Source organism: Triticum urartu, chromosome 2A (assembly GCF_056163025.1).
Source record: "Triticum urartu cultivar PI428250 chromosome 2A, HENAU_Tu73, whole genome shotgun sequence".
Taxonomy (NCBI): Eukaryota; Viridiplantae; Streptophyta; class Magnoliopsida; order Poales; family Poaceae; genus Triticum; species Triticum urartu.
The window spans coordinates 616819714-616847461 of NC_141874.1; the positions used below are offsets into that span (position 1 = coordinate 616819714).

General features: G+C 46.0%; 1 protein-coding gene across 1 annotated transcript; it reads left to right on the forward strand.

The window, feature by feature from the left end:
• Positions 1 to 5592: 5592 nt before the first annotated feature.
• Positions 5593 to 7733, forward strand: LOC125539212 (uncharacterized). Its single transcript, XM_048702589.2, has 3 exons — positions 5593 to 5907; positions 6109 to 6408; positions 6515 to 7733. Exons 1-3 carry the CDS (start codon positions 5740 to 5742, stop codon positions 7343 to 7345), a joined length of 1299 nt encoding a protein of 432 aa, XP_048558546.1. The 5' UTR covers positions 5593 to 5739; the 3' UTR covers positions 7346 to 7733.
• The last annotated feature ends 20015 nt before the right edge of the window (positions 7734 to 27748 follow it).

Below are 27748 nucleotides of genomic sequence, written 5' to 3' on the forward strand. Positions count from 1 at the left end.
CAAATTCTTCTGTGATGTATTCGGAGGAGGAACCCGCCTTGCAATGCCGAAGACAATACTGCGTGCCGGACTCATCGTCATTGAAAGCCTAGTTGAGGGGCTACTGAGGGAGTCCTGGATTAGGGGGTCTCCGGACAGCCGGACTATATCCTTTGGTCGGACTGTTAGACTATGAAGATATAAGATTGAAGACTTCGTCTCGTGTCCGGATGGGACTCTACTTGGTGTGGAAGGTAAGCTAGGCAGTACGAATATGGATATCTCCTCCTTTTGTAACCGACCTTGTGTAACCCTAACCCTCTCCGGTGTCTATATAAACCGGAGGGTTTTAGTCCGTAGGACAACAACTACAACATACAATCATACCATAGGCTAGCTTCTAGGGTTTAGCCTCTCTGATCTCGTGGTAGATCTACTCTTGTACTACCCATATCATCAATATTAATCAAGCAGGACGTAGGGTTTTACCTCCATCAAGAGGGCCCAACCTGGGTAAAACTTCGTGTCCCATGCCTCCTGTTACCATCCGCCTTAGACGCACAGTTCGGGACCCCCTACCCGAGATCCGCCGGTTTTGACACCGACAACAAGACTATATGATTTTGTAGGGATAACTTTCTTTAGCGTGGATATTTTGAAAGACATGATTGTTTGTTAGTATACCTTATTATTATTGTTCTTTATGTCAAACTATAGACAACTGTTATCAATCATTTGGAACTTAATATTCATTCCATAAAGAGAAATCACATGATGAACATGATAGTAGCATTCCACATCAAAAATTCTGTTTTTATCATTTACATACTCGAGGACGAGCAAGAATTAAGCTTGGGGATTCTTGATACACCTCCAATGTATCTATAATTTTTTTTATTGTTCCATGCTATTATAGTATCAATCTTGGATGTTTTATATGCAATTATATATCATTTTTTGGGACTAACCTATTAACCTAGGGCCCAGTGCCAGTTGCTGTTTTTTTGCTTGTTTTCGGCTTTCCAGGAAATCAATATCAAATAGACTCCAAAGGGAGAAAAAAATGGATTAATTTTTTCTGGACCAGAAGAGACCCTAGAATGTTCGGGAGAAGACCTGACGAGCCACGAGGGAGCGACAAGCTCAGGAGGCGTGCCCCAGGGGGATGCCCCCATGCTTGTGGGCCCCTCGTGGCACCTCTTGACCTAATCCCGCCTCTATAAATTTTCAAAAATTCCCCTGACATCAGAGAGGCATCCAAAATACATTTACCGCCGCCGCAAGTTTCTATTCTCACGAGATCCCATCAGGAGGCCTTCTCCGGTACTCTGCCGGAGGGGGAATCGACCACGGAGGGAATTTACATCAACCTTGTTGCCCTTATGATGATGTGTGAGTAGTTTACCACAGACCTACGGATCCATAGTTAGTAGCTAAATGGCTTCTTCTCTCTTTGATCTTCAATACAATGTTCTCCTGAATGTTCTTGGAGATCTATTTGATGTAATGACTTTCTGCGGTGTGTTTGTTCGGATCCGATGAATTGTGAGTTTATGATTAGATTATCCATGAAAATTATTTGAGTCTTTTGTGAACTCTTTTATGCATGATAGTTATAGCTTTGTATTTCTCTTTGATATATTGATTTGGTTTGGCCAAATAGATTGATTTTTCTTGCAATGGGAGAGGTGCATCGTGATGGGTTCGATCTTGCGGTGCTCAATCCCAGTGACAGAAAGGGACATAACACGTATTTTTGTCGTTCCCATTAAGGATAAAAAGATGAAGTTTATTCATACATGGGTTTACTTTGTCTACATCATGTCATCTTGCTTAAGGAGTTACTCCGTTCTTTATGAACTTAATACTCTAGATGCATGCTGGATAGCGATTGATGTGTGGAGTAATAGTAGTAGATGCATGGAGGAGTCAGTCTACTTGTCTCAGACGTGATGCCTTTATACATGATCATTGCCTTGGATGTCATCATGATTATTTGCTTTTCTATCAATTGCCCAGCACTAATTTGTTTACCCACCATATGCTATTTTCAAGAGAGAAGCCTCTAGTGAAAATTATGGCCCCCGGATCTACTTTTTATCATATATTTAAATCAAAAAATATCTTGCTGCAGTTTTTCTTTGTTTATTTTATTTTGTGTTTTAATTATCTATCTATCACTGCGAGATTTGATCCTTGCAATTAACCGCTGAGTGTTGGGTGCAAGTATTTTTTTATTTTGTGTGTAGGTACTGCTAACGAGGTGTTGCGTGGTTCTCCTACTGGATTGATAACCTTGGTTCTTAACTGAGGGAATTACTTATCTCTACTGTACCGCATCATCCTCTCCTCTTTGAGGAAATCCCAACGCAGCTCACAAGTAGCACAAATCATATAATCCTTTCATGCTTCTTCCATTGGTGTACATTCTGGTATGATAGCTAATTAACAAAGATTAAAGTTGGTCTTTTACTGACCTGGAATAAAGAAGCAAGTGCAGAACTTTCTTACTGAATGTGCAATTTGATAGAGAGGAAAAGTTCAACATTGTCAATACCCAGGTCTACTATGAACAAATTCCTCCTCCTAAACAAGCTTGGTCTAAGATCACAAAGGATGTTATTGAAGGATTGCCTAGAGGATCATGTAAAGATGCCATATTGGTCACCGTGGATAGATACATAAAATATGTTAATTTTGTGGTCCTACCCACCCCTACCCCATTCACACTGTTGCACAAGCATTCATTAAGGGTGTCTTCAAGTGACATCCCCCAACAAGCATCATCACTGATAGAGGTAGAATATTTACAAAATCAAAAGTAATATGTGGCAAGGAGTGCTCAGTGCTCATAGCCATGAACGTGCAACTCAAGCCCAGTACAAATTACCACCCACAGACAGATGGGCAACCAGAGAGGGTGAATCAAATGTTTGGAATTTACCTGAAGGGTATGTCTTCCCAAGAATTCCATAAATGGGCTGGCTAACAATCATTTGCAGAGTGGTTGTACAACACTTCCTGTCATACTTCTGCCTAAGGTATCCCCCTTTCAAACCCTATATGGATATGCCCCCGGCCAGTGAAGTAGTAGTGCCTAGGCCTACATATTATGATGCTAAAAACTTCTTCCAAGACAACCAACAAACTCCGAATAAACTGGAGCACGGTTTGAAGCAAGCTTAAGAGAGAATGAAAAAAATATCCTGACAAAAATATCCTGTTTTTTAAGCAAGATATTAAGATTCACCCGGTTTCCCATGTAGGTCGGCTCAGAAGACATCAAGGTTCACATGTTCTTCATAACCAACAACTGCCACTCATTGGAATCGATGAAAAAAAATAGAACTGAACCAATACAGATGATGAAAACAAGATCTCTACAAAGAAACAAAGTGTAGGTCATAGAATAGCTGATACAATGGCCTAACTTAGCTCTAGATGAAACTTCTTGGGAAGATGCCAACTTCATTAAAAAGATATTTTTGGATTTTTCTAAATGGACCATCAAAGAGTGGTTCCTTGATTGAACTACTCGGGGGCAAGTGTTGGCTTAGGGGAGATCATTGTCAGATTTCGAAACTGAATATGATCTTTATGGGCAGGGGGGTTATCCTGTTAAGCCAGATAAGATTCGAGGGCTCTTTATGAAGATTGAACGACCGAGATACATCCATGAGATCTTATGGCTATCGTTCATCATCTGGTAAAGGTTCGCTGCGTTTCACTTCAGGCTAATCATGTTTACTTTTAGTTAACTATAACTCCCCATCTGAGAGTTGTAAGCCACATAAGTTGAAGCTGTGAAATGAGAACATATCGAGAAATATTCCAAAACCTTAGTGTTTACTTTACTTGTTATTACGATTCCGTGGCCATGATAGCAAAAAATTTCAATTAATTAAGAGCACTCGACATCCGGAGTTGTTTTATCTGGTAAATCCCCCTCAGACTTGACAATAGGTTATATATAATTAACACAAGAAATGTACTTTCTAAGCAAATATGGACAAGATCAGTATACTTCTAAGTTTCTCCATATTTGCAATATCTAACTGGTTGTATTTGTATGATTCCATACTTGTTTCTTTTTCTAGCTCCCCCCTCCCGAGATTTCTTCCAAGCCCCGCCACTGCCGGCTCGAAGGTACCAGCTTTAAGAGCCCACCCGTGTGAAGCAAACTAGAGTAAGGCAATTTCGTGAACTAAGGTCGTGAGTTTCAGTCCCACTGTTACGGTTTCTCACCAGGTTCAGAGGTACCAACCAACCTGCAAATGCGAAATTTTCGAGAATAGAGATATTTTCACGAGAGCACTCGAGATTGATTACAAATTTGACAATAAACCGCCCATAGATTTAAGTGTAATGATCTTGTTTAATTTAATGTAGTAGCTGCATTTTTGGACTGAATGTAGAAATTGGCCCACTAAAAACCTATGAAAATTTTACTATTAGTGCCTATGTTGGCTTTTCTCAGTTTTTAGTGGTCATCATTGATGCAGTCCAATCATAGAGGGACCAAACCATGAAATGTTTGATAAAGCACTATGCACATAATCTTGACGTTAATCAACAAAAACCCAATAGATAGACACACTTTCTACGCGGCTTTCGTACTACTATCAAACCCAATAGATAGTACCATTGTTTTGTAGATGGTTGATGCGTGCCACATTTTTGTGCCATCGTATTAAAAACGCCAATGGTTTTAAATGAGTATAGACAATATAAATATCGTTCACTGTTGGAGCACCAACCAACCACTATTTTGCAAATCTTGGAGTAGCATAATTATTTGTCAAAAGTGGAAGCTGCCTGTATTCTGCGCCGGTATACAGGAAATCGTCATCAGTTTAAAGTGAATGGACGATATACATGCTGCTCCACCATAGTCACACCTTTTTTAGTGCATGCATACACACAAGTGTGTACTCCTCCAAGATTTGTATGAATGCAGCATATCTTTGTACACATGGGTACGATACGATACAACATATTTACCCGCAACAGAAAAAAAAAAGATACATCATATTTACAGTTGTAGGCCCGCGTGTCCACAGCACGAAAATGAAAAAAAAAAGGAGAGAAGAAAAGATATGCAGGGAGCGTCAGCATATCCGGCGCGGATCGAAGGAATTCAAAGGGCGCCCAAATCCAATTCGAACCTTTCCGCACTCGCGTTTCAAAAATGACGCCATTTATGATTTTCGCTCGGACCGGAGGGAAGGCATCGCGGCTGGCCCACCACGTGTCCCCCGGCGGCCACTAATCGCTCACCCACTTTACCTTAACCCACCCACAGGCCCCGAAGAGAAGAACGGAACCACCCCGTCGTCTCGTCGCCCACGCAGCACGACAATCACGACGACGCGGGGCGGTGGAAAACACAGAGACGACGAGACCGCTGCGCTGTTACCGGTAGCGTCACCCTTCTTTTCCGCCTCCGTTTCTTCCTTTTTTATAAAGAAGATTTTTATAAAGAGGATGAGTTCGAAGGCCAGGGTCTACACACACAGTAGAAAAAAAATGAGTAGGCGAGTCGACCGATACCGAGAAGATAGTAGCGAGGTGGAGACATAAAAATAAAGATAGAAACGGTTCGGGGGGAGCACCAAAGGCCAAAGAAAAGGAGCGGACGAGACGAAAAATTTGGAGTGCGGGAGGAGGGAAGCCGGAGGTGGAGTGAAATGCGAGAAAGGGGAGGGGCGTGAGGCGACACTGCTCGCATTTGTTGTGCCCACGGACTTTGGCAGCCATTCAATGCTCCACCAAACGCTCACCCCTTCTTCCCTTGCCTTCTCCGCCTCCGCTTCCCCCGACCCTCTCCCCTTCGCCTCAAACGCCAGCCCCGCCGCCGCCGCCGCCGCCGCCGCGACCACCCTTCGCCCCTCGGCCATGCCGTCCTACGCGCACCACCACAGCTCTCTGGTAAGGAGGGAGGGGGATTACGGGGGCGAGAGAGATAGAGATAGAGATAGATAGAGAGAGAATCTTTTGTTGATTTTTCTTTTTTGTTGTAAGTTTTTTTCGGAGTGGAAGGAAGGAAACGAGCGTTCTTTCTCTTTCTCTCAACTTGTGGTTCTTGGTTCCGGGAATTTATGATTTTCCTCTGTATGTTGGGGCGTGAAGGACGAGAGGATGGACGCCCTCAAGGGCAGTAGCCGCCAGGAGGAGACGCCCGACGAGGCCGCCGCCGCCGCCGAGGCGCCGGCGGCCTGGGGCTTCGCCGAGCGGGACGGCTTCTCCGTCGAGGACCTGCTGGACCTTGAGGAGTTTTGCGAGCCGGATAAGGACGGCGCCGACGAGCCCGAGGAGGCTCCGGCCGCCGACGTGAAGGAGGAGAAGTTGAACGACGGGCCCAACCAGCCCGTCGTGTCGTATGAGCTCGCCCCTCCGGCGCCGCCCGCGCCGGAGATTGTTGACCTGCCGGTGAGGTTTCAAGGCAACTTTGACCGCTTCTCGCGGCTTTTTCCAGGCTTTTGTCGTACGTGGTGAAATTAATTATTTCTTCCTGCCTTGCTGTGTGTTTCCGCAGGCGCATGACGTCGAGGAGGAGCTCGAGTGGGTGTCCCGTATCATGGACGACTCGCTCTCCGAGCTGCCCCCGCAGCCGGCGCCGCCCGCGTCGATGATGGCCTCGTTGGCGCCACGCCCGCCGCAGCACCGGCTACCCCAGCGACACCCGCTACCGCAGCGGCACCCGCAGGATGGAGCGTACCGCGCTCTGCCGTCCATGTCCGACCCTATGCGGACTCCGACCATATGCGCGCTGTCCACGGAGGCGCTGGTTCCGGTCAAGGCGAAGCGCAGCAAGCGCTCTCGGGCGTCGGGGTGGTCGCTCTCGGGCCCCGCGCCGGACTCCACCTCGTCCTCGTCGACCACCACCACCTCCTCCTGCTCCTCGTCGGCGTCCTTCTCGCCCTACTTCCTGCTGGACACGCCGCACTTCGGCGCCTCGGAGCTCATGGAGGAGTACAACATCCTGCCGCCGCCGGCCAAGAAGTCCAAGCACGGCAAGAGCAGCAAGCAGAAGGCCAAGAAGCGCGGGCGCAAGCCCAAGAACCTCCCCGCCCACCCGTCCAGCGCCACGGAGGCCACCCAGAGCGACCGGCGCTGCAGCCACTGCGGCGTGCAGAAGACCCCGCAGTGGCGCGCGGGGCCGGAGGGCGCCAAGACGCTGTGCAACGCGTGCGGCGTGCGCTACAAGTCCGGCCGGCTGCTCCCCGAGTACCGCCCGGCGTGCAGCCCGACGTACGTGAGCAGCGTCCACTCCAACTCCCACCGCAAGGTGCTCGAGATGAGGCGCAAGAAGGAGGACGGCCCGCTCACAGTCACCGCCACCGCGCCCGCCGTGGCGTCGTTCTAGCTCGCTCGCTGGCTGGCTGGCTGGCCACTCCGTCCGCGGTGGCTGTACATTTTCCCGCCCGTATCAGTCTTTGTACTACCGTACTCGAACCCTTTTTCTTCCATTTCTCTGCTAGTATCATCATCATCATGATCATCACCCGAGTAGTACCGTTTGGAGATTAATTAGAGTCCAGCAGGTTTAGGTCATGTTAGGTTTTAGGAATTCGGCCCCTCCAACTCCATCACCTTCATTAGCTTGTTAGGGTACTAAGTACTGCTACAGCAGCAGCAGTGCAGCACTAGCGCAGAACTTTATTTCCAGCTTTGTCCCAAGGAGTTTTTCTATGAGCTAGCATGTGTTTGCTAGTGTAGTGTAAATCAATGGCGGTGCTTAGCTTTTACCATCATCAGGGTTGAAGAAACCAAGAACCTTTCCCTTTGGGGTGAAGGAAAAGAGGAGAGACGAGAAGAGAGCAACGCACCGGCGAACCAAGCGGGTGCCCGATGCGTGCACCCTTGGATACATCACATGGTGTTGTCACATGTAACAGCATGATGCATGCTTAGTTTTAGGAGCAGAGCAGACAGTTGAGGGCTTGGGACAGCGAGAGGTAGAAGTAGATGGATGCTGCAAGCAACCATGCTCCGCTGTCTGTTTCGTGTAGATGGAGTATTGTTCATGGATGGCCCTGCTAATTTTCTCTCTCAGTCCAATGAATCATGCAGCGGTGTGGCCCTTCGCGGTGTAACTGTTTGAAAAGACGAACCATTACTACTATGGCCAGGAGGCGCGCCTGTCTTTTTGGCTCGGTTATTATATCGGCTTCCGTGCTGGCTCTGTTCTTGTACTCCTACATAGCTTTGGACCTTTGGTGCAGCAGCTGCTGCTGCTGGTGCATGCACTGAGATGCTTCTCCCTCGTGATTCAGTACCGCCATGTCCCCACGCGATGGTTTGAAATTTCCACGGCGCGGCGAGATTTTTTCAGGCCGGCCGGCCGGCACTGTTGGTGACAGCAGCGATGCGTGGTGCACTCGGAGTGGGACCCCAGCGGCTCCAACTTATTTCCGACCTAACCAGAGGCCGTAATCGTAATGGGGCACTGACGTGGTGAGTGCGACCGGCGCCTTCCTCCTCCGTCGCTGCCTTGCCTCGCTTTGCGCTGCACAACCCGGCTCCGGCTCCGGCGCCCACTTGGCCCGGCGGCCAGCGCCCCTGGCGCGCGGGCCCCACTTGCCCCCCACACTAACCTCATGTCGTCTTATCTTAAGCACGTACGCAATGGCTTTAGTTTCTGATGTTCCTTTCTTGCATTCTGATCCGTCTTCGTTTCTTCTCTCCTCCAGGGCTAAATCCATCTTTGGATTTCAGAGTACTTTCTTTGTGGTTAGCTCTGCCTGCTGCTCTGCTTAATTGCGCATCTATTGTCATGCCCTGTGGACACAGGACCGCAGCAGAGCCTGACAGTACTTGCATTAGTTTTGTTTAGAAGACGGTACTAGTTGCATAAGTATGGGGAGGTGCATGTGCTGTGAACTCCTGTTCATGGGCAGCCCGAGCCAAAAAAACCCAGCAACTGGGCCGGGCTTGGGCTCCACTTCTCCGCCCGAAGCATGGTTAGGAAGCCGGAAAAAGGCCCAAAGTGACAAAAAATATTTTAATTCAGAAATAGGCATATTTTTTTCTAATATCATCATAATGGTTATTTTAATTGAGTAACTGTACTGTCCTTGTGTTTTGGGCCAGGCCGAGCTCGGGTTTAGGATTTTCAGTTCCAAAAAAGCCCAAAATATGAACCGACCCAGAGGATGATCCAGTCTACTCCAAGGTAAGCCCCGAAAAATGGCAACCGATGTGTAGTGTGGACTCAAAAATTTCTTGGGAGGTTAGACTCAAAAATTAAACTGGGTGGAGTGTGGTGTGTCGAAAAAAAGGATTTTAGCCTTTTGACCTATATCATCAAACAACCAAAGAACATTTTCCGAGGACATGAATCCTACAAAGTGTAGATGCAGGGTCCAAATCATTTCTTAGCAAAGAGCTATTTCTCAATATTAAAATATGCTTTGAGCCACATGTTCCTCACATTATGACAGTTTGAACCAAATTTAAGTACAAATAAAAACAAATAAAAAAACAAATTTGAACTAATAAATAAAATATCCTCCCCGTTCTTACGTGTATTTCCTCTCTGTTAGGCATGAGGCATGATTTGGCTTATGTTTGTTGATATAGCCGTGAAATATATGTGAACTTTATCCCATGTGTTGTAATCTACAAGTTGGCTGCTAATTTTAAGTCCTTTGAGAATCAATTGTTGATAAATCAAGGATGTTGCGCACAACATGTGAAATAATTTTCTCAGTCTCATCATGTCCTGGAGAAAGGGAGCGGCATGCCCACATATGGTGTGATGTGTTGTCCTTGTTAGTTCTACATTAACCTATTATGTGGGTTTAATCTTTTAGGATAAGGATGTGACTTTAAGGGCTTCTTTGATTAAAAGGTTTCTCAAAAAGAATTTTGAAGGATTATAACCCTTAGGAGTTTTTCTACGTGGGTTGTTTGATCCATGTGATTGCAAACCATCAAAACTTTTTCTTTGGATTCACATGCACAAGATTTCATGGGAAATTTTTCATCCACTCCAAACTCTTGCAAAAGATGCAACATTTCTTCTGTGACGCAATCAAGCAAACTAAGAGCTCATTCGGGTGGCATTTTATTGTAGGATTACTATAGATTTTGACCCTCAATTTCTTTTATGTGAAACATTCATTTTCCATAATAGAAGACTATATTCCTTAGGATTGTGTTCATCTTGACCCGATACATGCATATTCTTAGCAGTAGGTGAGAGCTCATGAAAATTTTCTGGGTATTGGAGTGGGGAGGGCATCCTAATCCCTTACTCTTCCTATTTTTTTGATTTGAAAATCCTAGAAACTAAATAAGCTATAAAATAATGTAGGTTTCACATGCTCAAGACACTGCTATCCTATGTTTGCCATATTCGTGTGATTTTAGGGCATCTTTGGTTCTACGAGCTCTCAAAGGAATTTCGTAGGATTCCAAGAAAGATGAATTTATCATTTAGACTCTATTCGATGCAAGAAATATATTTGTCAATATCGTATGGATTGCTTTTTCTACAACACCGTTCCATAGGATTCCTATCACGATGTAGAACCCTTGTAGGAAAAGCAACTTTGTGATGCACCGGGATTCGACTAGGCTACATGGTCTTCATGAATTAGAGAAGAAAAGCGGAAGAATACAGAAGAACACAAGGAACACACGGGTATGCCTAAGGGAGCCTCACCCACTCAGTGCGCATCCATGAACAAACATCTTGATTACACAAGCTTGTGGATGGGAACTCAAAGCAACACACTCTTGCAACCAAATTACCTACTCATTTGGTATAATTGATTCAAATAATATCCAAAGGAAAGAGATGTGCAAGTGCAATGTAGGGTTTTCTTCTCCAAATATGAATATAGGGAGGTCTGGTAACATCTCGTAGAAAGGACTTGATATCCTTCACCGAATCGGTGGCCTTGAATACATCACTACAAAGCTTAACCCTAGGTCGAGGTACATCATATATAGGTTCTCACAAAGTGATTCTAGGGAAAGAGAAAAGGTGCATGGGCCGACCCAGATATGTGTGCACAAGCATGTTTGGACAGTCTGGGTTGGTATGCCCGAACAACCCAGATAATGAAACTCGCGTGAGCGTGAGACTTGGTGTTGACTATGGGATTCATTCGCTTCACGGCCAAACAGTTTGAATACGCCCAACCTTCAATTGGGTAGTTTGGGCACTATGTCAGACAACTCAACTCGTCGGGTCTCTGCGACATCTCTCTGGGGGGCGAACTATCTGAGTTATGGCCATGGCTATCCGACAAGCAGAACCTCATCCTTGGAAGCTCGGACCTCTCCTTCCTCTTCTAGATTTGGGTCTGCGTCTTGGCCGTCTTTCATTGCTTTTTTCGATCATTACCTCTATATCAGAGCACACGCAACATGTGCGCCATCAATAGTTGCTAGTTCTCATGCATGTCTAAAGTGAGCTCATAGTTCTCATGCATGTCTAAAGAGAGCTCATTTAGGAGTACAGTCACCTTGCCTTGTATTGCCTTGTCGCATTCGTGTGTCAATGATCCCATTTAAACTTGTGCAAATATCGGGCTGAGGCGGTAAAAGCCCGACCTGCTTTTCTCTAGCCAGAGCCCGGCCAGAAGTCTGACCTAAAATAATGAAAAAAGGAAGCCCAAGCCCAACCCAAATGGTAAGCCCACCCGATTGTTTTGGGCCGGGTTGTCATGGCGGGCTACCCATGCTCAAGTCTAGTCCCATTGGTGCTTCCCCGCTTGGTATGACGATGTTTGAGGAACCCAACGTATCACCTTGTCATCCACTCTAACCGCTATGCAAAATTTTCATGTTATTCCTATGGTGCAATCAAACAACTTCTTTTACTATTTTTTGCTGTTGTTATTCCAGTAGGACTCCAAATGTCACGCCCATTGTATAATTTTGTGTTTATTTCTTCCTATTCATATGTTTTTAAAACTATACAAAGGAAAGACGACCTAAAACCCTGCGAATGAAAGATGCCCTCTGGTAAGTTGCGATATCGTTGCTTCAAACTGCCACAATGCGACATATTTCGATTCAAAACGTATTTTCTCAATTTCCAACAACAAGATGATCCCACGTGCCGTGCACTTCAAAAGTGTGGCAATTCCACATCCCGTTAGACATGCGAACCCAAAAGGCTCTATTATTTGAACTTAACCTTAATTTTGTAAGCAAGAATGCATGATGAAATAACATGATTAGTAGCCTTTGCACCACACAAAGCCAGCACGTGCCTCCATTTCGTCACAGATGAACCCGTGAGTAGGAGGCTACGCATCGCTACAAATCCTACGAACGTGCACTTGTTCCAATTCATCCATCCACCACGGAAGTCTCGCCGTCCATCACTGCCGAGAAGACTCCCATACCGAAGATAAACATATCTACTCTACGCCTCGTATGTGCCGCGGTGCCGGTTATTCCAATCCAAATATCCAACGTAGTACCACTACAGAGCTGGTCTGCCCTAGCGCGCAGAGGGAGCTAAACAAAGCGCGGGTCGGTTTGTTACCGGAGCGCCCCGGGAATTTCGTCTCGAGCTTGTTTGGACGGAGCAGGAGAAGTCGCGCGGATAAGGCGACGACGGGTGGGAATCATGGCACCTGCACCGCACTGCGCACCGAATCCATCAGTCATCGATTCGCAAAATTTTCTAAGGAAAATAAATAAATCAGATAGACTCGTAGTAGTACGCACAGTCAGTCACGTGAGCCCGCCGCGTCGTCGCGGACGGTCTTGGGCATTCAAAACCCTTTGCGCTAAAGTTGTTCCCTCCTTGCAACGTACTCAATGAATGAGCGGTGGCCCGCCGCACGGCAGCACGGCCGCGTTTTGAGCAGCACTGCTTGTACGTACTCAAGTGTATTTTTGCCTATACGAAGGCGAGACAAGAAATAAAAAATAATGATCGGGCTATAATGCAAAAAATCGGTTTCTACAGATGCTCATAGGTATAAACAGTAAAGGAGAATAAATATAAAGAGAATTTTTGTGATAGCTGATTATATTTGATATAAATGTCAGTTTTTTAAGAAAAATATTTGAGAGCAGTGCGCAAAAAAAAAGGATGGGTCCAATTCATTCCTGACTGGTACTTACTCGTTTGGCACGAGGCCGGCATATCACTAACACTTAATTCTTTTTATGTGACAAATTGACAGGCTACATAGAGTAGTGTGATATTCCCTCCGTCCCAAAATAAATGACACAACTTTGTATTAAGTTTACAAAGTTAATATAAAGTTGAATTATTTGTTTTGAAACGAAGAAAGTAATATATTTGCAGCAATGACGACCGAAACTATGAAAGATTCGAGTTACCTGCAGAGTTCGTGGACTTTGTCTCTTATGCCAACCCCGCTCCTCAACAAAAGAGATACGAAAAGAGAAAGTGACCTTCTCAGCCCGAGCTCAAATGAGCTCGGATGAACAGTAAAATCGAAAACAGTTTGAAAAAAGAATCTGATTTTTTTGTGACAAACATTGACAAAAGTTCTAAGAGCTCGCAAAATTACATCATGAAATCAAATCTGTGGAAGTCATGGCAAAAAAAAAAGTGTACCAAAATGCGTTTCAATGTAGCATTTTCAGAGTATCAATTTTATTTATTTTTTTGCCACCACTTCCGCAAATGTGATTTCATGACAAAATTTTGCAAGCTCTTAGAACTTTTGTCAATGTTTTTCACAAAAAATTCAGATTTTTTAACTTGTTTTAATTATTTTTTATTTTACTATTCACCCGAACTCATTTGAGCTCGGGCTGAGAAACTCCACGCCCTATGAAAAGAAAGATGACTTCTCAAGTTAGGTCGATGGACTCTGCTTAAGGGCCTCTTGATTCGCAGGATTTTAAAATAAAATAAACATAGGATTGAAATGCTATGGTCGTCTCAATCCTACAAAATTTAAACAAAGAATTATTTTAAAAAGGTTTGAGTGGATACTAGAAATCATATGTGAAATAGTACTTAGGAAAAAGTTCTATAGGATTCTATCTTATGAATCAAACAACCAACATAGCAAAAATTGATAAAGATCCCAATCCTTCAAAATCACTATGAAAATCCTTAAATCAAAGGAGCCCTAAGAGTTCCGGCCGGGCGGCCAGCGGATTCAGCGCGAATTCCCGATGGCTCTTATTCAAACATTTTTGGCAGTACTTTATCAATCCATCCCCATTCTCCACTGATTATACGGGACAAACATTTTTGCAGTAGTTTAACAATATTGGAGTGTAATATTTAAACTTTTTGAATTCAAAATATCGTTGCGTTTGAACATTTAAACTATTTTAGACTATATATACGGCTATTTGAACGTGCGGACTTAAATACTTTTTTTAAGGATTGGATGTATACGTGCAGCGTTGGATGCGTGACTTCCGCATCTGTGTCCATGGACGGATGCCAGAGCAAATTTGTTGTTCAGCATTGGAGATGCCCTTATTCAAACAGTTTTGCAATAGTTTATCTATCTATCCTCATTCTTCACTGATTATACGGGATACGCGTTTCTTTAATTTTGATGAGTGGGGAGCAATGATGCGTGTGGTGGAAGATTTCCTGAACAGCCTTTGGCTTCGCTTTTCATCTCGGCCGTCCAAGTGTTACTTATAGTATTCGGCTAGAACGGAAACCGAAAGTACAAGAGAACTAAACATCGAGCCCACAAAAGCCAGAAAAAGGCCCGATTAGCCTAGCCTGCAGTGCGCGTAGCAGTTGAATCGTACTGATCCGAGCATTGCGCCACCCATATAATTGTTGGCTCTGTGTAGTATTGCCCATTAAAAAAAAAATTGCCCACTACGCGGTCACATGGACGATAGACCGGAGGCTCAATTATGCACGTCACACCAACGCGAAGTTGTTCAAAAATGCTATCGCATTATGCACAGCCAGCTCGTCCAAGCTCCAAACTGCCGGAGTCGTCAGCTGGCCAAACACAACAGCACCGCTGAACTGAGGTCAACTCCAGCGCGCGACCCCATCCCGTCCGGTCCCGTCCAATTGGGACAAAACGGACAGATCCCATGGCCCAACACGCGACACTTTGAACCCATCTTGTCCATTTGGTGTCTGGCCCGATCCATTTCAAGCGCAAACATGCGTCCGGTTTGGGTCTAGACGGACAGCAAACGGGCGCGTCGCTGGTCCGCATCGGGGCCGCGTGGCAAGCGACCACATACCTCCCGTTGTCCAACATAAATGCGCACACGCGGTCGGCCCCAGCTGTCATCCGCCTAGGCGCACGATAGGCGTCGTTCTTAAATGGAAAGCCGTGGACCGGTCGCAATCCACGCTCCCACTCCAGTCGCGCGGCATCCTCGAAACCTGACATCCAAATCCTAGCTCCCCCTTCCCCTTCCTCGAGCTCGCGGGCCACCAATATCCATGGGGTGGTGGAACACCGGCCGCAAAGGGGCGAACAACCACGAGGCTGGCTCGTCCTCAGGCCGCCGCCTCCACGGCGTCAAAGATGAGCCCGCATCACCCCCATGGAGGGCTCCCGCACCTCCCGCATTCACCATCGCCCCTACGGCTACCGGCGAGCGCGACCGGCACTACATCCACGTGGATGTTTGTCGTCGTTATTGGGAGATGAGGAGCCGCTCCTCTGGAGCAACGTTCATCTCCCCAATAACTGGTATCTGTCCGTGGACCGGGTGCCGATCCCGCCGGTCCCGACGAGCGATCGTGTGCGCCGCGAGGAGATCGAACGTCGCCGTCGCCTCCTGCCAGACGACCTCTACTACGACCCCAGGTACGCCGTCGACTCCAGCCTCTGGGGCACTTGGTTGTGGGACGAGCACGACCCGCGACGCACGTCCTTCTTTGCCGGCACCTCATTGGGGCCGCTGATACGTCTCAAACGTATCTACTTTTCCAAACACTTTTGCCCTTGTTTTGGACTCTAACTTGCATGATTTGAATGGAACTAACCCGGACTGACGCTGTTTTCAGCAGAATTACCATGGTGTTATTTATGTGCAGGAGCAATCGTTTTCGGAATGACCTGAAACTTCACGGAGTCACTTTTCAGAAAATAAGAAAAATACCTGCCAAAGATGAAGGCCAGGGGGCCCCGTCTCTTCACGAGGATGGGGGGCGCGCCCCCTACCTCGTGGGCCCCCTGTTGCCTCTCCGACTCCAACTCCCCCTCCATATATTGAGTTTCGAGAAGAAAAAAATCAGAGAGAAGAAATCATCACGTTTTACGATACGGAGCCGCCGCCAAGCCCTAAAACCTCTCGGGAGGGCTGAACGGAGTCCGTTCGGGGCTCCGGAGAGGGGAATCCGTCGCCATCGTCATCATCAACCATCCTCCATCACCAATTTCATGATGCTCACCGCCGTGCGTGAGTAATTCCATCGTAGGCTTTGTAAGTGCATCTAGTGCCACCCCTAGGTTGTTTTGGAGTATTGACGACAAACCTAGTTGAGGGACTAATGTGTTTGTGAGAATTGCAGGATAACACAGGTAGAAGTCCCTCATTGATTCGGTTTTCCTACCAGAGATGACCCCTAAAAATGTAAGAAGACATTGAATTCAAAGGTGGTATGTGAAGACATTCACATTGAAGACTATGACAAGAGAAGACATCGCATGAAGACTATGGAGCGCGAAGACTTAGTTATTTCGTCGTTCTTTTTCTTCTTTGTCGAGTCATAGGAACCACCGTACTGTTAAGTGGGGTCCAAGTGAACCAGTCAGAATGACTGAAGTGATGCTTAACCAAAATCCTATGTCTTCGAGTGAAGACTATGAGAGCAAATCTTGTTCAGAGTTGGATAAGTCAGCTTTGCTTGTAGCTCAAGTAAAGTTGTCGTGTGTGTTTGAAATCTGACCGTTGGAACACGTGTCAGTTCCTTAGTGACCAAGGGTCATTTCGGACAAATCAGGTCGGGTTGCCTAGTGGCTATAAATAGCCCACCCCCTACAACCATAAACGGTTGGCTTCTCAGAGTTAGTGCACGGCTTTTATCGTTTGAGAGCAACCCACCTCGAAGCCTTTAAGAGAGAATTCCTTGCGAGGATAAAGCCCTAAACACCCAGAGCCAAAGAGTGTTAGGCATCACTTAAGTCTTCCTGTCTGTGTGATCTGAAGACTTATTACACTTGAGGACTGTGAATCCTCCAGCCGGTTAGGCGTCGCGTTCTGAGCATCCAAGATTCATTGTGGATCGCCGGTGAACGAAGTCTGTGAAGGTTTGGAAGTCTACCTTGAAGACTTACCAGAGTGATTAGGCGAGGACCGGGTGTCCTTAGCTCAAGGGGAATAAGGTGAAGAGGAGGTCTTCTGAGTTGAATCTCAGCCTACCTAACCAGACGTACAGTTTTCACAGCAACTGGAACTGGTCCAACAAATCATTGTCTTCAACGAGTCACTGGTTTCATCCTTCCCTTCCCTTTACTTACTGTTGGTCCTTGTGAAGTCATTGTATGATTGCTTTATTTTTTGTCTTCACTGAGTGACTGCTTGTTCTGATTGGCTTCACAATATCTTCCTACCTGATATTTACTGCCTAGCTGCTATTAGTCATTGTGCTTTCACTCCATTGAATACTTGACTATGGTTTGCCTAGTGTAGTCTACCTTCCGCTGCATGGTAATAGGTTTATTTCTATCGTTTGTCTTCGAAACTTCCATGTTTTGAAGACTTTCATAAAAACCGCCTATTCACCCCCCTCTAGTCGATCACTAGCTCTTTCAATTGGTATCAGAGCGAGGTACTTCCTTGTTCTGTGTGATTCGGTTTAACCACCTGGAGTTTTAGCTATGTCGACTGCAGGAATAATCAAAGTCTCCGCTGCATGCCCAGTCTTCGATGGAACTGAATATCCCTACTGAAAGAATAAGATGCGCATGCATTTTGAAGCCATTGATGTCGACCTATGGTATGTCGTCAAGAATGGCGTTCCCAAGGCTGGTGAAGGTGTCACCGCTGCTGATGTCAAGAAGTTCGTTCAACTGGACTCCACTGCCAAGAACATCATCTGTGGTCATCTGACCAAAGGACAGTATGGCCGTGTGATTGCTTTGGAAACATCTAAACTAGTCTGGGACTGGCTCTCCAAGGTCAACGAAGGCGTCTCAACCCAGAGAGATCAGAGAATCAGTGTCCTTCGTAACCTCTTCATCCGCTTCAAGAGAAATGACAATGAGAATGTTCAGCTCACGTTTGATCGACTCACTGACATCACAAATGAGCTTCAAGCCCTCGGCGCCTGAGGGAGTCCTGGATTAGGGGGTGTCCGGATGGCCGGACTATACCTTCAGCCGGACTCCTGGACTATGAAGATACAAGATTGAAGACTCCGTCCCGTGTCTGGAAGGGATTTTCCTTGGCGTGGAAGGCAAGCTTGGCGATATGGATATGTAGATCTCCTACCATTGTAACCGACTTTGTGTAATCCTAACCCTCTTCGGTGTCTATATAAACCGTAGGGTTTTAGTCCGTAGGACAACATACACAACAACAATCATACCATAGGCTAGCTTCTAGGGTTTAGCCTCTCCGATCTCGTGGTAGATCTACTCTTGTACTACCCATATCATCAATATTAATCAAGCAGGACGTAGGGTTTTACCTCCATCAGGAGGGCCCGAACCTGGGTAAAACTTTGTGTCCCTTGCCTCCTGTTACCATCCGGCCTAGACGCACAGTTCTGGACCCCCTACCCGAGATCCGCCGGTTTTGACACCGACATTGGTGCTTTCATTGAGAGTTCCTCTGTGTCGTCGCCGTCAGGCTTGATGGCTCCTACGATCATCAATGGTGATGCAGTCCAGGGTGAGACCTTCCTCCCTGGACAGATCTTCGTCTTCGGCGGCTTCGCACTGCGGGCCAATTCACTTGGCCATCTGGAGTAGATCGAAAGCTATGCCCCTGGCCGTCAGGTCAGATTTGGAAGTTTAAACTACACGGCTGACATCCGCGGGGACTTGATCTTCGACGGATTCGAGCCACTGCCGAGCGCGCCGCACTGTCACAACGAGCATGATCTAGCTCTGCCGCCGAACAGTGCCCTGGAGGCCGCACCCGCATCGGCTTCGACCCTTAATTCAGAGCCAACTGCGCCGATCGAGGATGGGTGGTTGGACATCGCCTCGGGGGCTGCGATCCCAACGGCGATCGAGCGGAACACCAGCCCCGCACTCTGCGAGACTCGTGACTCCAAGGAGCCGGACTCCTCTCTGGACTCCGAACCCTCCGCGCCCCTGCCGATCGAATCCGATTGGGCGCCGATTATGGAGTTTACTGCCGCGGACATCTTTCAGCACTCGCCTTTCGGCGATATTCTGAAGACACTGAAGTCTCTCTCTTTATCAGGAGAGCCCTGGCCGGACTACGGTCAGCAAGGTTGGGATTCGGACGATGAAGAAATTCAAAGCCCACCCACCACCCACTTTGTAGACACTGTCGACAACTTAACCGACATACTCGACTTCGACTCCGAAGACATGGACGGTATGGATGTCGATGAAGGAGACAATGAAGAACCAACGCCTATCAGGCCCTGGAAAGCCATCTCGTCATATGACATATACATGGTGGACACCCCAAAAGAAGGAGATGGCGATGGAACAACGGAGGATGACCCCTCCAAGAAACAGCCTAAGCGCCGGCGTCAGCGGCGCCGCTCAAAATCCCGCCAAAACAAACACGGTGATTCCAGCACGGGAGACAATAATACTCCGGAAAGTGCCGAAGAAAACCCCCTCCAGCAAGATTTAGCACAGGAGGATGGAGAAACCAGTCCTCATGAGAGAGCGGCAGACAGAGAGGTCGAGGACGATAATTATATGCCTCCCTCCGAAGACGAGGCAAGCCTCGACGACGACGAATTCGTCGTGCCAGAGGATCCCATCGAGCAAGAGCGTTTTCAACGCAGGCTTATGGCCACGGCAAGAAGCCTCAAGAAAAAACAGCAACAGCTTAGAGCTGATCAAGATTTGCTAGTCGACAGATGGACTGAAGTCCTTGCGGCCGAAGAGCATAAACTCGAACGCCCCTCCAAGAGCTACCCAAAGCGCAGGTTGCTACCCCGATTAGAGGAGGAAGCACTTGATGCGGCCGACCGACCACCTCATGGCCGCGACAGAGAGGCTTCCCGGCCCTCCACTCAAGCCGCACCCCGTACCAAGGCACGGGAATATGCGCCGGACTTACGAGATATGTTGGAGGACAAGGCAAGGCAAACAAGATCGATCTACGGATCGCGTGGGCGCCCCACGGCTTGAGACGGTAACCGTCACGCCGGCCACAAATTCGGCAGGGCCGAACACAGTAGACAAAGCTCATTGGAGCTACGTCGTGATATAGCCCAGTACAGAGGCGCCGCACACCCACTATGCTTCACAGACGAAATAACGGATCATCAAATCCCCGAGGGTTTCAAACCCGTAAATATCGAATCATATGATGGCACAATAGATCCTGCGGTATGGATCGAGGATTATCTCCTTCATATCCACATGGCCCGTGGCGATGATTTCCACGCCATCAAATACCTCCCACTCAAGCTTAAAGGACCAGCTCGGCATTGGCTTAACAGCTTGCCAACAGGATCAATCAGTTGTTGGGAGAACCTGGAAGCCGCATTCCTCGACAATTTCCAGGGCACTTATGTGCGACCCCCAGACGCCGATGACCTAAGTCACGTAATTCAGCAGCTAGAGGAATCGGCCAGGCAATTCTGGACATGGTTCCTAACAAAGAAAAATCAAATAGTCGACTGTCCGGACGCTGAGGCCCTAGCAGCCTTCAAGCACAATATCCGTGACGAGTGGCTTGCCCGGCACCTTGGACAGGAAAAGCCGAAGTCTATGGCAGCACTCACGACACTCATGACCCGCTTTTGTGCGGGAGAAGACAGCTGGCTTGCTCGTAGCAACAATATGACCAAGAACCCTGGTAATTCGGATACCAGGGACAGTAGTGGCAGGTCGCGTCGCAACAAGCAGAAGCGCCACATTAACGGCGACAATACTGAGGATACGGCAGTTAATGCCGGATTCAGAGGCTCTAAATCCGGTCAGCAGAAAAAGCCATTCAAAAGGAATCCTAGGGGCCCGTCCAGTTTGGACCGAATACTCAATCGCTTGTGTCAGATACATGGCACCCCTGAAAAGCCAGCCAATCACACCAACAGGGATTGTTGGGTGTTCAAGCAGGCAGGCAAGTTAAACGCCGAAAATGAAGACAAGGGGCTGCATAGCGATGACGACGAGGAGCCCCGGCCGCCGAACAACAGTGGACAGAAGGGTTTTCCCCCACAAGTGCGGACGGTGAACATGATATACGCAACCCACATCCCCAAAAGGGAGCGGAAGCGCGCGTTAAGGGACGTATACGCGGTAGAGCCAGTCGCCCCAAAGTTCAACCCATGGTCCTCCTGCCCGATCACCTTTGATCAAAGAGACCATCCCACTAGCATCCGTCATGGCAGATTCGCCGCATTGGTTCTAGACCCAATTATTGACGGATTTCATCTCACTAGAGTCCTTATGGACGGCTGCAGTAGCCTGAACTTGCTTTACCAGGATACCGTGCGGAAAATGGGCATAGATCCCTCGAGGATTAAGCCCACCAAAACGACCTTTAAAGGCGTAATACCAGGTGTAGAGGCCAACTGTACAGGCTCAGTCACACTTGAAGTGGTCTTCGGATCTCCGGATAATTTCCGAAGCGAGGAGTTAATCTTCGACATAGTCCCATTCCGCAGTGGCTATCACGCACTGCTCGGGCGAACCGCATTCGCCAAGTTCAATGCGGTACCGCACTACGCATACCTTAAGCTCAAGATTCCAGGCCCTCGAGGAGTAATTACGGTCAATGGAAACACCAAACGCTCCATCCGAACGGAGGAGCACATGGCGGCCCTTGCAGCGGAAGTACAAAGCAGCCTCTCCAGGCAGTTCTCAAGTCCGGCCATTAAACGACCGGACACCGTCAAGCGCGCCCGGAGTAACCTACAACAAGACCGCCTGGCACGATCCGAGCAGGCGTAGCAATGCGGCCCCAACCCCAGCCCTCGCAAAAATGCGACACCAGTACTTCGCGTACATAACTACGCTCTAGAAATACCATGGGTACAGGGGAAGGGGCACCATCACGGCACGCCCGAAACATGGCTTAAACCGCACCAGGGGCTGTCGATTTTTTAATTTTCTCTTACTTTCAGGACTCCACACTTCGGAAGGCCTGTTCGGCAGTTCAATTGCCGCACAAACGATGCAAGGACCAGGGAAGCAGACAAGCCACGCCGCATTACGGAACTCCCAGGTGGTCTCTATCACGAGCAGTATACCTGTTTCGCATACTATTCCACAGCTTGCCCCTGGAACGGACATGTTACATAGTCCAACCTTTTGCTTATCGCATTATTCGTATCGTTCTGCTTTGATCGCATCCCTCTTTAATAAACAGTGCATAGCTTTTGTCTATTTTTGCATTACTCTTATATATATATATATATATATATATGTTCCTTAACGACATATTGCACCCGTACACTTTGGTACGGCCTAAATACGCCAGGGGCTTTAGTACCCCTCAATATGGTGTGAGAAGTCCGAACACTTTAACAAGTGCGGCACCCCGAACTTATAGCATTATATGCATCGGCTCTGAATCATGTCTTGTGTCAATAGTTGGGTTTGCCCGGCTCCTATGTTTTGGTGCCTTACGTTCCGCTATATCGGCTAAGGTAGCACTAGGAGAACCACTGCGATTGTGCCCAGTTGAGCTGGGTCGAGCACCTCAGTGGAGAAAGCTAAAACTGACTGTCATGATGAAGCGAGAGTTGGTCGCTGCTACGTCTCGAGCTAGCGTTGGTTTTCCCCGAAGAGGAGGGGGTGATGCAGCACAGTAGCGTAAGTATTTCCCTCAGTTTTTGAGAATCAAGGTATCAATCCAGTAGGAGGTCACGTGCAAGTCCCTCGTACCTGCACAAAATGGTAGCAACTCACAACCAACGCTTAGGGGTTGTCAATCCCTTCACGGTCACTTACGAGAGTGAGATCTGATAGAGATAATATTTTTGGTATTTTTGGTATAAAGATGCAAAGTGAAAAGTAAAAGAAAAACAAGTAAGATAAAGTAATGGAGATTGATATGATGAGAATAGACCCGGGGGCCATAGGTTTCACTAGTGGCTTCTCTCAAGAGCAAAGATATTCTACGGTGGGTGAACAAATTACTGTTGAGCAATTGATAGAGTTGAGCATAGTTATGAGGTTATCTAGGTATGATCATGTATATAGGCATCACGTCCGTGACAAGTAGACCGACTCCTGCCTGCATCTACTACTATTACTCCACTCATCGACCGCTATCCAGCATGCATCTAGAGTATTAAGTTAAAAACAGAGTAACGCCTTAAGCAAGATGACATGATGTAGAGGAATAAATTCATGCGATATGATAAATACCCCATCTTGTTATCCTCGATGGCAACAATACAATACGTGCCTTGCAACTCTTTCTGTCACTGAGTAAGGACACCGCAAGATTGAACCCAAAGCTAAGCACTTCTCCCATTGCAAGAACTACCAATCTAGTTGGCCAAACCAAACGGATAATTCGAAGAGACTTGCAAAGATAACTCAATCATACATAAAAGAATTCAGAGAAGATTCAAATATTATTCATAGATAAGTTGGATCATAAACCCACAATTCATCGATCTCAACAAACACACCGCAAAAAGAAGATTACATCGAATAGATCTCCACGAGAGAGGGGGAGAACATTGTATTGAGATCCAAAAAGAGAGAAGAAGCCATCTAGCTACTAGCTATGGACCCGAAGGTCTGAAGTAAACTTCTCACACTTCATCGGAAGGGCTATGGTGTTGATGTAGAAGCCCTCCGTGATGGATGCCCTCTCCGGCGGAGCTCCGGAACAGGCCCCAAGATGGGATCTCGTGGATACAGGAAGTTGCGGCAGTGGAATTAGGTTTTAGGCTCCCTCTCTGGTCTAATGGGGGTACGTAGGTATATATAGGAGGAAGGAGCACGTCGGTGGAGCTCCGAGGGGCCCACGAGGCAGGGGGCGCGCCCAGGGGGGGCGCCCTCCACCCTCGTGACCTCCCCGGAAACTTCTTGGAGTAGGGTCCAAGTCTCCTGGATCACGTTCGGTGAGAAGATCACGTTCCCGAAGGTTTCATTCCGTTTGGACTCCTTTTGATATTCTGTTTCCTCGAAATACTGAAATAGGCAAAAAACAACAATTCTGGGCTGGGCCTCCGGTTAATAGGTTAGTCCCAAAAATAATATAAAAGTGGAAAATAAAGCCCAATATAGTCCAAAACAGTAGATAAAGTAGCATGGAGCAATCAAAAATTATAGATACGTTGGAGACGTATCAGGCATCCCCAAGCTTAATTCCTGCTCGTCCTCGAGTAGGTAAATGATAAAAAGAGAATTTTTGATGCGGAGTGATACTTTGGCATAATTTCAATGTAAATCTTCTTAATCATGGTATGAATATTCAGATCCGAAAGGTTCAAGACAAAAGTTCATATTGACATAAAAATGATAATACTTCAAGCATACTAATCAAACAATTATGTCATCTCAAAATAACATGGCCAAAGGAAGTTCATCCCTACAAAATCATATAGTTAGGCTATGCTTCATTTCGTCACACAAAGATTTTCCCAACTTCTATACCCCCGATGACAAGTCAAGCAATTGTTTCATACTCAAATAATCTCAAACTTTTTCAACCTTCACGCAATACATGAGCGCGAGCCATGGACATAGCACTATGGGTGGTATAGAATATGATGATGGGGATTGTGTGGAGAAGACAAAAAAGGATAAAGTCTCACATCAACGAGGCTAATCAATGAGCTATGGAGATGCCCATCAATTGATGTTAATGCAAGGAGTAGGGATTGCCATGCAACGGATGCACTAGAGCTAAGAATGCTCAACAAAAGAAAACTAGTGGGTGTGCATCCAACTTGCTTGCTCATGAAGACCTAGGGCATTTTGAGGAAGCCCACCGTTGGAATATACAAGCCAAGTTCTATAATGAAAAATTCCCACTAGTATGAACAAGACAACTTATGAGACTCACTATATGAAAATCATGTTGCTACTTTGAAGCACAATATATGAGACTCACTACATGAAGAACAAGGTGCTACTTTGAAGCACAAGTGTGGAAAAAGAGATAGTAGCATTGCCCTTTTTATTTTCTCCTTCTTTTTTTTGGGCCTTTCTTTTTTTTCTTTTTGGCCTTTCTCTTTTTTTTTGATTGGGCAATGCTCTAATAATGATGATCATCACACTTCTATTGATTACAACATAATGATTACAACTCGATACTAGAACAAGATAGGACTCTATATGAATGCCTCCGGCGGTGTACCGGGATGGTGCAATGAATCAAGAGTGACATGTATGAAAAATAATGCATGGTGGCTTTGCCACAAATACGATGTCAACTACAAGATCATGCAATGGCAATATGACAAAAGTAAAGCATGTCATGATGATGATGATGATGGAAGTTGCATGGCAATATATCTTGGAATGGCTATGGAAATGCCATGATAGGTAGGTATGGTGACTGTTTTGAGGAAGATATAGGCAGGTTTATGTGTGAAAGAGCGTATCATATCATGGGGTTTGGATGCACCGGCGAAGTTTGCACCAACTCTCAATGTGAGAAAGGGCAATGCACGGTACCAAAGAGGCTAGCAAATGGCGGAAAGGTAAAAGTGCGTATAATCCATGGACTCAACATTAGTCAAAAGAACTCATATACTTATTGCAAAAATTTAGAAGTCATCAAAAATCAAGTACTACGCGCATGCTCCTAGGGGGATAGATTGGTAGGAAAAGACCATCGCTCGTCCCCGACCGCCACTCATGAGGATGCACAAGCCAGGTACACTTCATGTTTCTAATTTGTTACACAACTTTAACCATACGTGCATGCTACGGGACTTGCTAACTTCAACGCAAGTATTTCTCAAATTCACAACTACTCAACTAGCACAACTATGATATTATCACCTCCATATCTCAAAACAATTATCAAGCATCAAACTTATCTTAGTATTCAACCCACTAAAAAGAAAGTTTCACATATCTTGAATACCAAGTATATTAACATTAAGCAAATTACCATGCTATTAACGACTCTCAAAATAATCTAAGTGAAGCATGAGAGATCAAGTTTCTTTAAAACAAACCACCACCGTGCTCTAAAAGATCTAAGTGAAGCACTAGAGCAAAAATTATCACGCTCAAAAACATATAAGTGAAGCACATAGAGTATTCTAACAAATTTCAATTCATGCATGGCTCTCTCAAAAGGTGTGTACAGCAAGGATGATTTTGGTAGACTAACAAGCAAAGACACAAATAGTACAAGACGCTCCAAGCAAAACACATATCATGTGGTGAATAAAAATATAGCTCCAAGTAAATTACCGATGGAAGTGGACGAAAGAGGGGATGCCTTCTGGGGCATCCCCAAGCTTTGAATTTTTGGTGTCCTTGGATTATCTTGGGGGTGCCATGGGCATCCCCAATCTTAGGCTCTTGCCACTCCTTGTTCCATAATCCATCAAAAGAATTCACCCAAAACTTGAAAACTTCACAACACAAAACTCAATAGAAATCTTGTGAGCTCCGTTAGAGAAAGAAAACAAAAGACTACTTTAAGGTACTGTAGTGAACTGTTCTTTATTTGTATTGGTGTTAAACCTACTTTATTCCAACTTCTCTATGGTTTATAAACTATTTTACTAGCCATAGATTCATCAAAATAAGCAAACAACACACGCAAAACAGAATCTGTCAAAAACAGAACAGTCTGTAGTAATCTGTTACTAACGCAAACTTCTGGAACCCAAAAAATTCTACCAAAATTAGACGACCTGGGCAATTTGTTTATTGATCAGCAGCAATTGGAATCACTATTTTATCACGTTCTGGTGATTTTTTACAATTCGGGCACTGAGCGTAAAGATTCTGGAAATTACAGCAAGATCAAATAACTATCTTCCAAGAAGATCTAATAGGTTTAACTTGGCACAAACACTAATTAAAAGATAAAACCACATCTAAACAGAATCTAGATGGATTATTTATTCCTAAACAGAACCAAAAACAAAAAACACAAAATAAAATTGGGTTGCCTCCCAACAAGCGCTATCGTTTAACACCCCTAGCTAGGCATAAAAGCAAGGATAGATCCAGGTATTGCCATCTTTGGTAGGCAATCCATAAGTGGCTCTCATGATAGATTAATATGGTAATTTTATTTTCTTTCTAGGAAAGTGTTCCATGCCCTTCTTTAAGGGAAATTGGAATTTAATATTCCCTTCCTTCATATCAATAATTGCACCAATCGTTCTAAGGAAAGGTCTACCAAGAATAATAGGACATGAAGGATTGCAATCTATATCAAGAACGATAAAATCTACGGGCACATAATTCCTATTTGCAACAATAAGAACATAATTAATTCTTCCCATAGGCTTTTTAATAGTGGAATACACAAGATGAAAGTTTAGAGAGCAATCATCAAAGTCACGGAAATCTAGCAAATCACACAAAGCTTTGGGGATAGTAGAGACACTAGCACCCAAATCACACAAAGCATGAAACTCATAATTTTTAATTTTAATCTTAATTGTAGGTTCCCACTCATCATGGAGTTTTCTAGGGATAGAAACTTTCAACTCAAGCTTTTCTTCATAAGATTGCATTAAGGCGTCAACAATGTGTTCGGTAAAGGCCTTATT

Coding starts and splice junctions, on each gene's coding strand:
- LOC125539212 (XM_048702589.2), top strand. CDS start 5,740: ATGCTCCACCAAACGCTCACCCCTTCTTCCCTTGCCTTCTCCGCCTCC. Junction 5,908..6,108: donor CGCACCACCACAGCTCTCTG/GTAAGGAGGGAG, acceptor TGGGGCGTGAAG/GACGAGAGGATGGACGCCCT. Junction 6,409..6,514: donor CGGAGATTGTTGACCTGCCG/GTGAGGTTTCAA, acceptor GTGTTTCCGCAG/GCGCATGACGTCGAGGAGGA.